Consider the following 12,619-nt stretch of genomic DNA (forward strand, 5'->3'; position numbering starts at 1 on the left):
ATTCTTTTTGCATAAAGAAAATAAACAAGATAATTCTTTCTAACTCAAGATTGTGGCTACAGATTTATATGTCTTATATCCATAAGGACTTCAGTGCAGGGAATGTTAGTAGAGTGAGCTCTCTGTAAGGGCAGAAGAATACAGAGGGATTGTGGGTAGCAAAGCAAGGTACTAGAAGAGAGGAAGGAAGAGAGTACCAGGAAAGCTACGGTTCTTAAAGGTTCTTAAAGTGTGGTCCATGGACCCCTGAGGTCCTTGAGACTATTTTGGAGGTACAGAAGGTCAAAACTATTTTCATAAATACAAAGACATGATTTTCCTTTTTTATTCTTGTCTCTACGAATGTACAGTGGAGTTTTACAGAGGCAACAAATAGAATAAGAAGCAGATATGAACATCCAGCTGTTTTCTCTTAAACCAGGCATAAAGGAATTTGCAAAAATGTAAAACACTCTTCCCACTAAATATTTTTTGTTTTGGATTATATGATTATTTTTCACAAAATATGTTATTTATGTTCCCTGCTTTTTATTGCTATGTTAAATGAAGTCATCAGTAATTTTTTTAAGTCTCAGTTTTAATTTCCAAAACAGTAAATATTGACAAATATAATCCACATTTTAAAAAGTTCTTTAGGGGCCTCAGTTATTTTTAAGGGTGTAAAGAGGTCCCGACACCAAATTACTTCAGAATGCTATAGTAGAGAATTAGATCAGAGGTTGAGAAAAATTAAATTCTGCCATTTGTGGTCAAGTAACCTCAGAGGCTGTGGAGTGCTGAGAAGGTAGATTGTTCTTTCTGGAGAAAAGTCCTTAGAAGGGCAGTAGCAATTAACTAGGGGTTGCAGGGGTAGGTGGTCATTGTTGGGATAAGTAAATGTTAATAACACTTCATACAGCAATGTGTAAACCTAAAATAATTGCAATACTGCCATCTAGTGTTTCATAATGAAAATATTTTAATATTTATTTTTTTCATTCAATTTATGGTGATTGCTTCAGAACTGAATGACTATAGGGACTCATTTGAATAGTATGCCCTGTATTTTTTATGTGTATTTCACCAAACATGTACCTTTAAATATTTTAAATGTCTTCTCTCATTTCTTTCTATATTTAACCTCTTCTTTCTTAGGGTTTGAATAACTGGACAGGGTAGGATTCCCATCTAGTTATACCCTGTTCCAATCTTGTGTTCCTGTTATGACACAGTGTAGGATGATTTAAACACTGTTTTAAGGGGACTGAATAAGTAACTTTCTGCACCGTGATTTTGCCTAACTCTTCTCTCCACAGGAATTTAAGAAAAAAATGAACTTTTAATTTTGCCTTTAAATTTTTTTTTATTTTTTGAAGTTTGTACTTTAATTTTAGTTAACATACAGTGTTATATTAGTTTCAGGATCAATTTTAGATGCGCAGAAAAGTTGCAAAGATAGTACAGAGCATGCCCGTGTACCCCTCACCCAGTTTCCCCTATTGCCAACACTCTGCATTACTATGGTGCATATGCTGAGTGCCTGGCACAATGGAGGAAAAGTCCCACATCAAGGCACATGGGCTGTGAAATTTCAGAAATAGAAGCTTGGGAAACAGGGAAAGTGGGCTGGGGCACAAAACAGGTTATATATAAAAGATTAGGACTTGAATTGTCATCAAACTTCTCGATAGCCACACCGGAAGCCAGAAGGCCATGAACCAATGCCTTCAAAATTCTGAGTGAAAATTACTTCCATCATAGAATCCCATGGTAGTCAAACTGCATATCAAGTGTGACATTAGAATAAAGACAATTCCAGAACCACAGAGTTTCCAAAAAGTTACTTCTTGTACCCCCTTTATCAGAAAGTTATTCAAGGATTTGCTTCTCTAAAAGGGCTAGAGACAAAGGGGAAGAAAGCACAAAGGAGAGGTGATGGAGGGTGCAGATTATGTGACTCTGGGCTGGCCTAAAAAACAAAGAGTGCAGAATGAGCAGGGAAACAGAGGTGTTCGGACGTTTGGGAGTTATAGTTCTATGAGTGTTTGGGGATGAATTAGTGATAGGTACACAGAAAATCCAATATAAAAACCAGACAGTTGATTAACCCCAGAGAAAATAAAAGGTTGCATATAAGCATGGTCTATTATTACACGGCCCAGCGTTGAACCACATATAGTCATAGTAATATAAATATTGAGTATTTATTTAAACAAAAAAGGGAATCTCATCCTGTTGGGGGAGGAGGAGAGAGAGCAAGAGGGAGGGAGACGGAGAGAGTGAGTTAGATCTTCTACCTCTATATCCAGAATTCGATAGTTATTATTTAAAATTGAAAACAAATTAAGCAGTAATCTCAGGTTATTATTTAAATAACATGGGAGAAAATTCCAGAAGAAACAGTTGCATGTGGTTACCTCCAAGGAGTGGGGATTAGGAATTGGGAGGAACTGGTTAAGGGAAAATTCTAGTAGGATTATGTGATTTTTAAGGACAACACCCATGTATTTTATTAAAATGGATAAGATTAGATGAATGGGTGCCCTGCCGAAGCATCCAGGCTGGTCCAGCTCTGTTAAGAATCAGGGAGTGCCCCGAGAAGAAAGTGGACATGCTTGCCTTTACAAAGTGTCTTGGATTTGTATCAAGGCCATGGCCAGTCAAGTGTGATCATTTAATCTGGCTCCCTTCTCGTTTGCATACACATTTGTATTCCAGACTTTGGTCCGGGTGAGTCCACTGACTGTTTGCACAATTTCTTGGACTCCACTAACTGAAGGGCACTCAGCTCCCATTTGGCTGAGTGTTCTAGCTGGCCATCTTCTGAAAGCATGGCTTTCCCGGCAGGATTTGGATGGGGGGCATCCACTGCAGCTTATCAAGTGGAAGGTAGGAGAAGCACCTTCCCCTTTGTGAAGGCCGGGATGGAAATTACTTCTTTGGGTTCTGTATGCCTAGGGACGAGGGTGAGGGTGAGGAGGCAAAAGGAAAAGAAGGAAAGGGATAAATGAGCCCATCACCCTACCAGTGAAACTGTCACTTTTCACACAGAAGAGGCTCACCTTCCCTTGTCCCTTTCCTTATGCAAGGGTGGTGGTAGTGAGGGGTTGACCACCAAGCTGCACCTATAATTTCAGTCAGCTCAAGTTCATCTGAGACATCAGTTTACATTGGACTAGCTGCTTTTGTCATTGGTTTCTTGAACATATTTGCCCCAATTCCCCCAACAAAAAAGATAATTTCCCCAATTGGCTGGAAAAATATTGGGTAAATTTCTTCAAAAATCCAGGAGACTTGATTGGAGGATGTTCATCCTTTGGGAGAGGTGTCCTGTTCTATCTCTGGTGGCCACAAAGCAGAGCCTAATCTCATGTGCCGCCCCATCTCCCGGGCAGCTGAGAAGCACAAGCAGCAACCACAAGTTGGGAGAGAATGCCCTGAATGGGGTTGGAGGTCTGCTGGTCTCCATCCCACTACACACGAGCATGAGCATGTGAGTCCATCATCTTTCCCGAGTCTCAGCTTCTTCATCTGTAAAATAGGAAGATTAGGCTAGCTTTCCCAAAACATATATATTTTCCACTAAAGGAATTAAGGGCTGTTCATGCCTATCATGGGAACAATATTTATTTGCTCAAATAAATGTGAGAAACCCTGGCTTAAACAAAGCTGAGAGAGTTTCTCACAGTTGTTTCCTAGAGCTCCTGTTGCAAATCATCATAAACTGGGAAGTTTATTTTCTCACTGTTCTGGGGGCCAGAACAAGCCCTAGACTTGGGGTCCATCTAAACAAACTTTTTACTAGTTCTGTGTGACTTTGGGCAAGTTACTCAACCTCTCTGGGCCTCCTTATCTGCAAAATGGGGATAATTATGGTATCTACATTGTAGTTGCTGTGAGGCTTAAATAAGATGATGTGTATCAAATGCTTGGTGCTTAACAAGTGCTCAGTGCATGGTCTTTATATTGAGGGGGGGGTCACAAAAGGAATCTGCAATCAGTTATATAAGACAATACTGTGGATTTCAGGTACCAGTTTCCAGGTCCTGTTCACTCAGGACTCAGGGATAACATTACTGGTCCATTCTGAGCTCCTGTCTTCATGGGGTCTCCAGGTTGCCATACTTCTGTCAGTTTGTTTCATGCTCTTTTGCACAGGGCTTGCTGCAGCCTTATTTTAAGATTTTTATTTGTGGCCTCTAACCTGCTGTTGTGTAGTTAACTATCAGCAGCTTTGAAGTGGGGAGACTTGATTCAACATGCCTTTTATCTTTGTCAACTCACAGAATTTTTTTGTTTGCTGTTTTCCACTTAAGAGCTCTTACCTATCCTTTTGTGCTACGTATGAATCCTGGGTCACGCACTTACTAACTGAGTGACCTTGGGCAAATAACTTAAGCCTCAGTTTCCTTTTCTGCAAGATTAGGAAAATGATCGTGCCGGCTTTGTAGGTTTGTTCTGGGGATGACAGAGGTTAGCATGTGTAAGGGCAACAATAATACTATTATGGTGGTTCTTTCTCCTGGCTGTATTCTCTTCTACTGTGTTACTGACAAGAGAGTTACATTGTCTGCAGCATGTAGTGGGAATGGTCATTTCTTCTTTGTTCTGCATGTTAGAATATATTCCCTCTTTGCTCCTTCTGGACTGGTTCTACCAGCAGCTGCTGCTAGAGTTACCATTTAGCTACCCTTCCACTGTGTGCAGATCACATACGTAGGATGTCTATGGCTTTGTCAAATCAGTGTGGCCTGGGATTTAAAAGCTGAGGTCGCCCTGTCACTTTTTGATTTTGAGAATCTTTGAACTTTTAGTTTGTCCTGGTCCTCAAAGTCTACAGAACCACTGAAAGTCGCATACACTCAGCAGAACTGAGGACTAAACATGAATTGTATTTGCAAAAACAACAACAACAAAAAAAACCCTAACATTTTGGAGATTTGTTATAAAGCATTACCGTGTATATCTTTCCACTGGTTTTCAGATCACAATTGTCCTTGTAGGTATCTTTGTTTTCACATATCCTCTTGAGAGCCCTGATAGATAACTAGCATAATCCCCAACCTCCCCACGGCCCTGCATACCTATGCCTCATCCCCACACAGAAATGGAGATATTTCAGCTCTGTTACTTGGAATAGAAGGCTCTGTCTGTCAGGGTCTCTGCAGGTGGGGCTGATGGAAAGGGGCAGTACAGGACTTTCCCATCACTGGGCCTGCTAATATATTGATTACTTGGTTGCCTCTTTCACCAGACCCCGTGATTCTTCCTTCTTTCTGTCCTTGTTCATATCGCTTCTGCCTCCACTCTGGCTACTTCCCTGTTTATGGTTTTTAAGAAGAGTTTAATGAAATGTTTATTATATAAGAGTTGGCTGTGGGGTGCTTTGAGCCTTTTGGAGGAAAGCACAATATAAATCTAATAAATAAATAATAAACAAGTGATATAAGCAGGAGGAAAATTACGTGTTTTAGGTGAGTTGTAAAGAACGTTGTAAAACCTGTAAGATGTATTTGTTAGATGAAGAGGCAGGGAAAAAAATGCAGATATCATCGCTTGTACAGAAGTGAGTCTTTACAATATTTTAAATTACAAAAACAATTCTCATGAGTTTTAACCCTTTGTGAAGCCACCTCTGCCTCTGTTTTTGGTTGGAGGGGATGGGAAACAGAAAACAGGTAGCTCAGTAGCATTTTGTTTACTTCCTCATTTGGCCACGGAGGAGCTATGAAAATGACATTTAGGACCCAATTCTACAGCCCTTATGAGCTTATAACTCCCAGTGATTTCAGGGAAGGCTCTTAAGGGGTGAACATGCTCTGCAAAATCCCACAAATCCTAAGCAAAGTCTAAACTACTCCATTAACACTTCCTGGTGGGATCTGAGTTTGTGGTTCTTCGGGAGGCAAAGGCCTCAGTTTTATGAATGCCATTATCAACCTTTGATGCTTCACTGGATACCAATATAATGTTTGGATTTTGATTTAACTTTGACTTTGGCTTTGTGTTGGCAGAAATTGGGGCTGGGCTCAAACTTTGGCCTTCTGTTTGCCTTTGGATGTCAAAGAGAATCCTATAGCTAAGAAATTTGGAGTTATTTTTGCATTTAAAAAGTGAGAAAGTAAGCAGGGCAGCTGAATTAGTTGGTTTTAGATCCCATTTCTGGTGATTTCTATTCAGGCTATTTCTTCTCTAGTCCCTTTTAAAAACTAATCACACACACCTGAGCTAGAGGCACATTTCATCTACCTGCTTTAGATGTCAGCACAGGCCCTATATTTCATTAGGTCACTTCCTGTTTGTTTTCTCTACTCAGCCAATTTGGCCTGCGTATCTTGGTTCCTGTTTTCTGCTAAACCCCTTAGATTAAACATCCCAGTTTGGGATGACTGCCTGTGGAAGTCTTCTAGAACAGGGCTCACCAGATGTATCTACCCTTTGTCTGGACCACCTAGAAAAGAAGGAGAGAAAATAGATTTGAAGCATGGTTGTTCATTTCTTGGTGTGTAAGGAGAAAGGAAGAAGAGAGGGAAGCATGTGTTCATGAAATTTCTCATAGCTTAAAGGTTGATATGACAGAAATCACTTTTCTTTCTTTCCCCCAGCTTCAAATTTGCGGTCCACACAAATCTTTTTTTTTTTTTTTTTTTAATTTTATTTATTTATTTGAGAGAGAGAGACAGCGGGAGAGGGAACACAAGCAGGGGCAGTGGGAGAGGGAGAAGCGGGCTCCCTGCAGAGCAAGGAGCCCAATGCGGGGCTTGATCCCTGGATGCTGGGATCATGACCTGAGCCAAAGGCAGACACTTAACCGACTGAGCCACCCAGGTGCCCCCGGTCCACAAAAATTTTAATGATTTCCCCCCCTTTAACTTTTTATTTAAATTCCAATTAGCTAACATGCAGTGTAATATTAGTTTCAGGTGTACAATATAGTGATTCAACACTTCCATACAACACCCAGTGCTCGTCACAGCTAGTGCACTCCTTAATCCCCATTCCCTGTTTAATCCACCCCCCTTTTTTGATTGTACCATGAGATTATATAGGCATTATTGAAAGAGTATGGGCTTAGGCAGGAATGATACTCAAATATTCATCAACTCATTCAGCACCCAAGCAGATACCAACTGTGAACAAGGGTATAGACTAGACTAGCCTTGCATTGACTAGTGAGAGTGGATAGCAGCCATAAACAACCAGTATGGGACCATTAAGACCATGAAGAGTAGAGCTGTAAACCACTAATATTGACCAGACTGGCACCCACATGAACCAATCAGAGTGGGTGCCAGCTATAAACAAGCATTGGGGCCACATGGACATGGACTGATTGAATTTTAGCCTTGGACTTATGACTGGGACACATCCGGAATATATCCAACTCTGTGAACTACTAGAGAATTAAATCAGTTAACTTCTCTAAGCCTCAGATTTCTCACCTATAGAATTTTTTTTTAAAGATTTATTTATTTATTTGAGAGAGAGAGAGAGAGAGAGCGCATGCATGCACACACAGACAAGTTGGGGAAGGGGCAGAGGAAGAGAATCTTCAAGCAGACTCCCCTGTGAGCACTGAGCCCAATGGAGGGCTCGATCTCAAAACCCATGAGAATCATGACCTGAGCTGAAACCAAGAGTTGGACGCTTAACTGACTGAGCCACCCAGGCACCCTTCACCTGTAGAATTTCTAATGCTTATCTCTGTTTTTATTGAAATTTCACTAGGCGAATATGGGAGAAATTTTTCTTGTATTTTATGTTTCTTTGGATCTGGGATGATTCCTCAAGTTTTTCTTCCAGATTACTAATTTGGACTTTAGCTTCATTCATTCTATTTTTCAACTCCAATATTGAATATTTAATTGTGGAATCATATTTTTAGGTTTTTAAATTTATTCTTCAATTGCTTCATTTTCAAGAAGCTGTGTTTTGTTTTCTGAATGTAGTCACACCTCAAATCTTTTTAAGAATGCTAGTTTAAAAAAAATTAAGTTCCCTTTCTTGCTTTCTGTCTTTCTCTTTCTTCCTTTCTTTCTTTTGGTATCACTTTGAGATTTTGGGATTATTTGCTTATTTGGGACCTTATCTTTCATTCTATTTGTTTTTGTCCAAAGTCTATTGATCCTTGAGGGTCTGTTCATGTTTATGATTGAAAGAGTATATTGACAGTTATCATATGGTTTCACTCATATGTGGAATATAAGAAACAGGGCAGAGGATCACAGGGGAAGGGAGGGAAAACTGAATGGGAAGAAATCAGAGAGGGAGACAAACCATGAGAGACTCTTAACTATAGGAAACGAACTGAGGGTTGCTGGAGGGGAGGTTGGTGGGGGGATGGGGTAACGGGGGTGATGGGCATTAAGGAGGGCACGGGATGTGATGAGCACTAGGTGTTATATGCAACTGATGAATTATTGAACTCTACATCTAAAACTAATGATGTACTATATGTTGGCTAATTGAATTTAAATAAAAAAACACAAACAAAAAAAAGTAAGTGTCTGAGTTAGGTTGTTTTTTAAAGTTAAATAGTTCTATTTAACTGAAACAGGGCTGACTTTATAAGAAGCAGGGTTCTGTATAAGTGAATGGGAACTACTGATAGTCAATCTTTTCATAAAGGACTATACATGAGGGGAAAGAGCCAAGATTTAGAGCTCAATAACTGCCAGATTTCAAGGATTTTAAGGAAGAATATTTTTTTTTGCTTTTTTTAAGGATTTTATATTTTTATTAAGTATTTTTTCAATTTTATTGAAATGTCATCGACATACAGTATAAGTTTAAGATGTACAGCATAATGACTTGACTTACACATATTGTGAAATGATCATTACAGTAAGGCCACTTAGCATCATCATCTCATATACATACCCACACCCCTTGAAAAAAGGTCTTTTCCTTATGATGAGAAATTTTAGGATCTACTCTCTTAGCAACTTGCCAGTGCACCATACAGCAGAGTTAGCTATAGTCATCATGTCATCCATTGTGTCCCCAGTACTTATTTATCTCATAACTGGAAGTTTGTGCCTGTTGAGCACCTTCCTCCAACCCCCTACTCCCTACCTCCTGCCTCTGGTAACCACAAGTCTGATCTCTTTTTCTATGAGTTTTGTTTGTCTTAAGATTCCACATAAGTGAGACCGTACAGTGTTTGTCTTTCTCTGTCTAATTGTTTACTTGTTACTTTTATGTCTCTTGTCCCTACTCCTCTTCAAGTTCATGTTTAGCTTGAGTTTGTTCAACTTCTCTTGACCATTTCAGTACCGTTGATAAGGATCATTCCTAGCACATCTCTCACTTTTATTAAGCATTTCTTAGGATTTCAACATGGGCCAAGGGAGTACCAGCTGCTCTGTTTATGGGAGAGAAGAACCAATCAAGCCAGCAGTATGATAGATAATACTTTAATTATCTTGATGATCTCTCTGAGGCCTGCTCTGCTCTCTGCATCGGTTAAACCAGAGATTCCTCAAGGGATCTCCTCTTTACCCTTAGCACCAGTCTTCAGTGTAAGTTTGTGTTGTAATTCTTTGTTTTAGTTTCTCAGACAATTTAGACAATTCTATTTTCTTTCTATTATCTGGAAATACTTTAGTAAATGTGTTCTATTGGGACAGTTTTTTTTTCTTTTGTTTTCAGCTCAGTTGTGGATTTTCTTTTTATTTACTATCATTTCAATGGGGTTGTAAGGGAGAGATATTAAATATGTATACTCCATCCCCCACCTTGAACATGAAGTCTGTTAACCTGAGTCAATATATGGATGTACCTCATAAACCATGAAGCATTGTTCCAAGTTAGCAAGCGAATTTCCCTCTTCTTCTTCTTACCATTATCATTTTCCTCCTCATCGCTAACACTTCCAGCCTCATCACTAACATTGTCTAGTCTTACGCTTTTTAGAAAGAAGATGAGATAACATGGAATTGATGGAACTTCAGACAATGTAATGGGAGAAAGTAAAATATTCAGACAACGTGAAAAAGGCATGGTGGACGAGGAATACTATGTTGTAAGTGGGCACCATGTCCAGGCATCTGCTTCCGAGGTCAGCTCCTCTAAGCCATTTGCACATTTCATCATTTCTTACCTCCTTTTATTCTCAACACACAGACTCTCCATGTACCAAATTTTCTAGTACCTCCACTGGCTTCAAGGGCAGTGGTGAAAGATACCCACTGCCATCACTATTGGCATATGTGGGTTATTTATGGATAAGTGTCTGCTTACCTGTGTATTCTTTTGTATCAGCGGGTTCTAAATATAGATGCCCATCACAAATGCTTAGAAAATTTTTTTTTGTATTATGAAAATAATACAAGATAATTATAAAACACTTAAAACATATAAATAAGCAAGAAATAAAAGAGTCAGAGAGCTATTTTCAAATTTTGAGTATATACATCTAGTCTTTTTGTATATATCCACAGACTTTCATGCACACATACCCTTTTATATTTTTCACCCTAATAGGAAGGTTCTATGAATGGTTTTGGCTTTTTTTATGACATCTACAACTATCTTGATAAGCTATAACATGTCTGCATCTTTCCTCCTCATCCTGTGCTTTTTCTCTCTTATCTCTCTTTCTACAGTTGCTCATGGATGTTACATGGAAAGCGAAATGTGAGTTAATATATTTAACCTGGAAAAACAAGAAAAAAATTGCTGTACCTCAATCATTTGTTTGGAGTATGGGTTCTACATATTAGCCTACATATTTGTACGTGAGTTTTTTTTTGTTTTTGTTTTTGTTTTATCACTACCCAATTCATCAGTTAAGATGGGACATTTGTTTATTTGGATGAGCATGTGCCAGCATTGTACTGGAACAAAAAAGCATTACTTGTGCCGTTCCTTCTTGGCCTGCCCATCTGGTAGGGGTTGTTTCCCAGGTAAGTTCCTTAGTGCACAAGGTTTTTAAAAATTATTAGGCCAGGGGCACCTGGGTGGCTCAGTAGTTAAGCATCTGCCTTTGGCTCAAGTCATGATCCCAGGGTCCTGGGATCGAGCCCCACATGGGTCTCCCTGCTCTGCAGGAAGCCTGCTTCTCCCTCTCCCACTCCCCCCTGCTTGTGTTCCCTCTCTCACTGTGTCTCTCTCTCTCTGTCAAATAAATAAATAAAAATCTTAAAAAAAAAATTATTAGGCCACCACACAGTGCCCAGGTCAGCACTCTGGGACTCATGCTAGATTCTTCCTCTTCCTCTCTCCTTTATTTAACCAATTATTATTATTTTTTTATTCTAGCTCCTCTTAAGCTCTTGGTTACCCTCTCTTCTCCATTACTACTACCTTTCCTTTAGTTCTGGGACTCACCAGCTCTTGTCTTCTTGACATATCCTTCCCTCCTCTCTACTCCTCCAATCCCGCCAGCACATTGCTTATAGTGTGGTCTGTTAAAGTTCTGACCACATCCTTCCATTTCTTGAGAGATAGCAAGAGCTCTTAAATCAAACAGGCCAGGTTTGAATCCTGACTCCACCACTTATCAGTTCTGGGATCTCAGGAGACTCCTGAGCTTTGCTGTCTTCAGTTTCCTCATTTATAAAACGGAACAACAATAATAGTTGTTGCAAACATTAAATGTGTTTATTAACATCAAATGCTTAGAGCAGTCCTGGACAAACTGTGTTCAGTAAGGTTTAACAATGATTAAAAACATTTTTATTGTCTTCCTACCTTCCACAGAATAATTTCTGAACTTCTGGCATGTCATAAAAAAACTCTTTGTACTTTCATCTCTGACTACATCCCCAGCTTCACCTCTTGCTTCTTCGTTTGTATCTTCTTCTTGGACCAAAGTAGAGCACATGCCATTCTTTAAATGTGCCATGACCTTCATGTCCTGCTGAACTCAGTGTTCCCTCTGCTTGGGTGCACACCTGACTGCTGGCATGAAGAGAGACCAACAGGGGACAAAGATCCAGGCCTCCCACCTTCCAAGCTGGAGCACTTCCTACTCCCACATGCTGCTTCCTTCATCTCCAGCCTTTATACCCCTCTTCCGAGCATGTTACCATGAACTTGGTAGAGGACTAAGAGGTGGGGGAGTGGCGTGAGGCAAAGGGAACACCTAAAAGAGGTTTTTAGTACACATGAAAAATCTCTTCTTATATTAACTGTTTGAAACAGCGTGCCTTTTTACCTGGGGGCATTTGGACATAACTCCATGCTTTTTTTTTTTTTTTTAAAGATTCTATTTATTTATTTGAGAAAGAGAACAGGAGTGGGGGGTCGGGGGGGAGAGCAGAGAAAGAGGGAGAAGCAGACTCCCTGTTGAGCAGGGAGCCTCAATCCCAGGACCCTGGGATCATGACCTGAGCCGAAGGCAGATGCTTAACTGACTGAGCCACCCAGGTGCCCCACACCTCCATGCTTCTAAAGATGACTACTATCATGAGAGGTGTTGATATGGACACTATAGCTGTGTGTTTGGATGGCATGGGTGGTCATCATTGGTGGTAGCTGGGGCCGTGTTGTTTTCCTTCTGCTATGCTCCATGGGCCTCTGCCTCGAGGTGCCCTAAACCAGCTGAGCACATCTATATTGGCTTTGGATCTCTCTCAAGGTGCCTGTTCTTCCTTTCATTAGTGTGGATAATCAGAGTTTGATTGTAAAGTATGCC

At 40.0% G+C, this 12,619-nt stretch overlaps 1 protein-coding gene across 1 annotated transcript in view; it reads left to right on the forward strand.

Annotated features, from left to right (window-relative positions):
- The first annotated feature begins 2,797 nt into the window (after positions 1-2,797).
- The window catches only part of LOC116627640 (cytosolic beta-glucosidase-like), a 108,572-nt gene continuing 98,750 nt past the window's right edge, over positions 2,798-12,619 (forward strand). Inside the window, 1 exon segment of the mRNA XM_032397505.1 lies at positions 2,798-2,868. Coding sequence (XP_032253396.1) covers positions 2,811-2,868 — 58 coding nt within the window. The 5' untranslated portion in view covers positions 2,798-2,810.

Source organism: Phoca vitulina, unplaced genomic scaffold, assembly GCF_004348235.1.
Source record: "Phoca vitulina isolate PV1807 unplaced genomic scaffold, GSC_HSeal_1.0 scaffold3, whole genome shotgun sequence".
NCBI classification, from domain to species: Eukaryota; Metazoa; Chordata; class Mammalia; order Carnivora; family Phocidae; genus Phoca; species Phoca vitulina.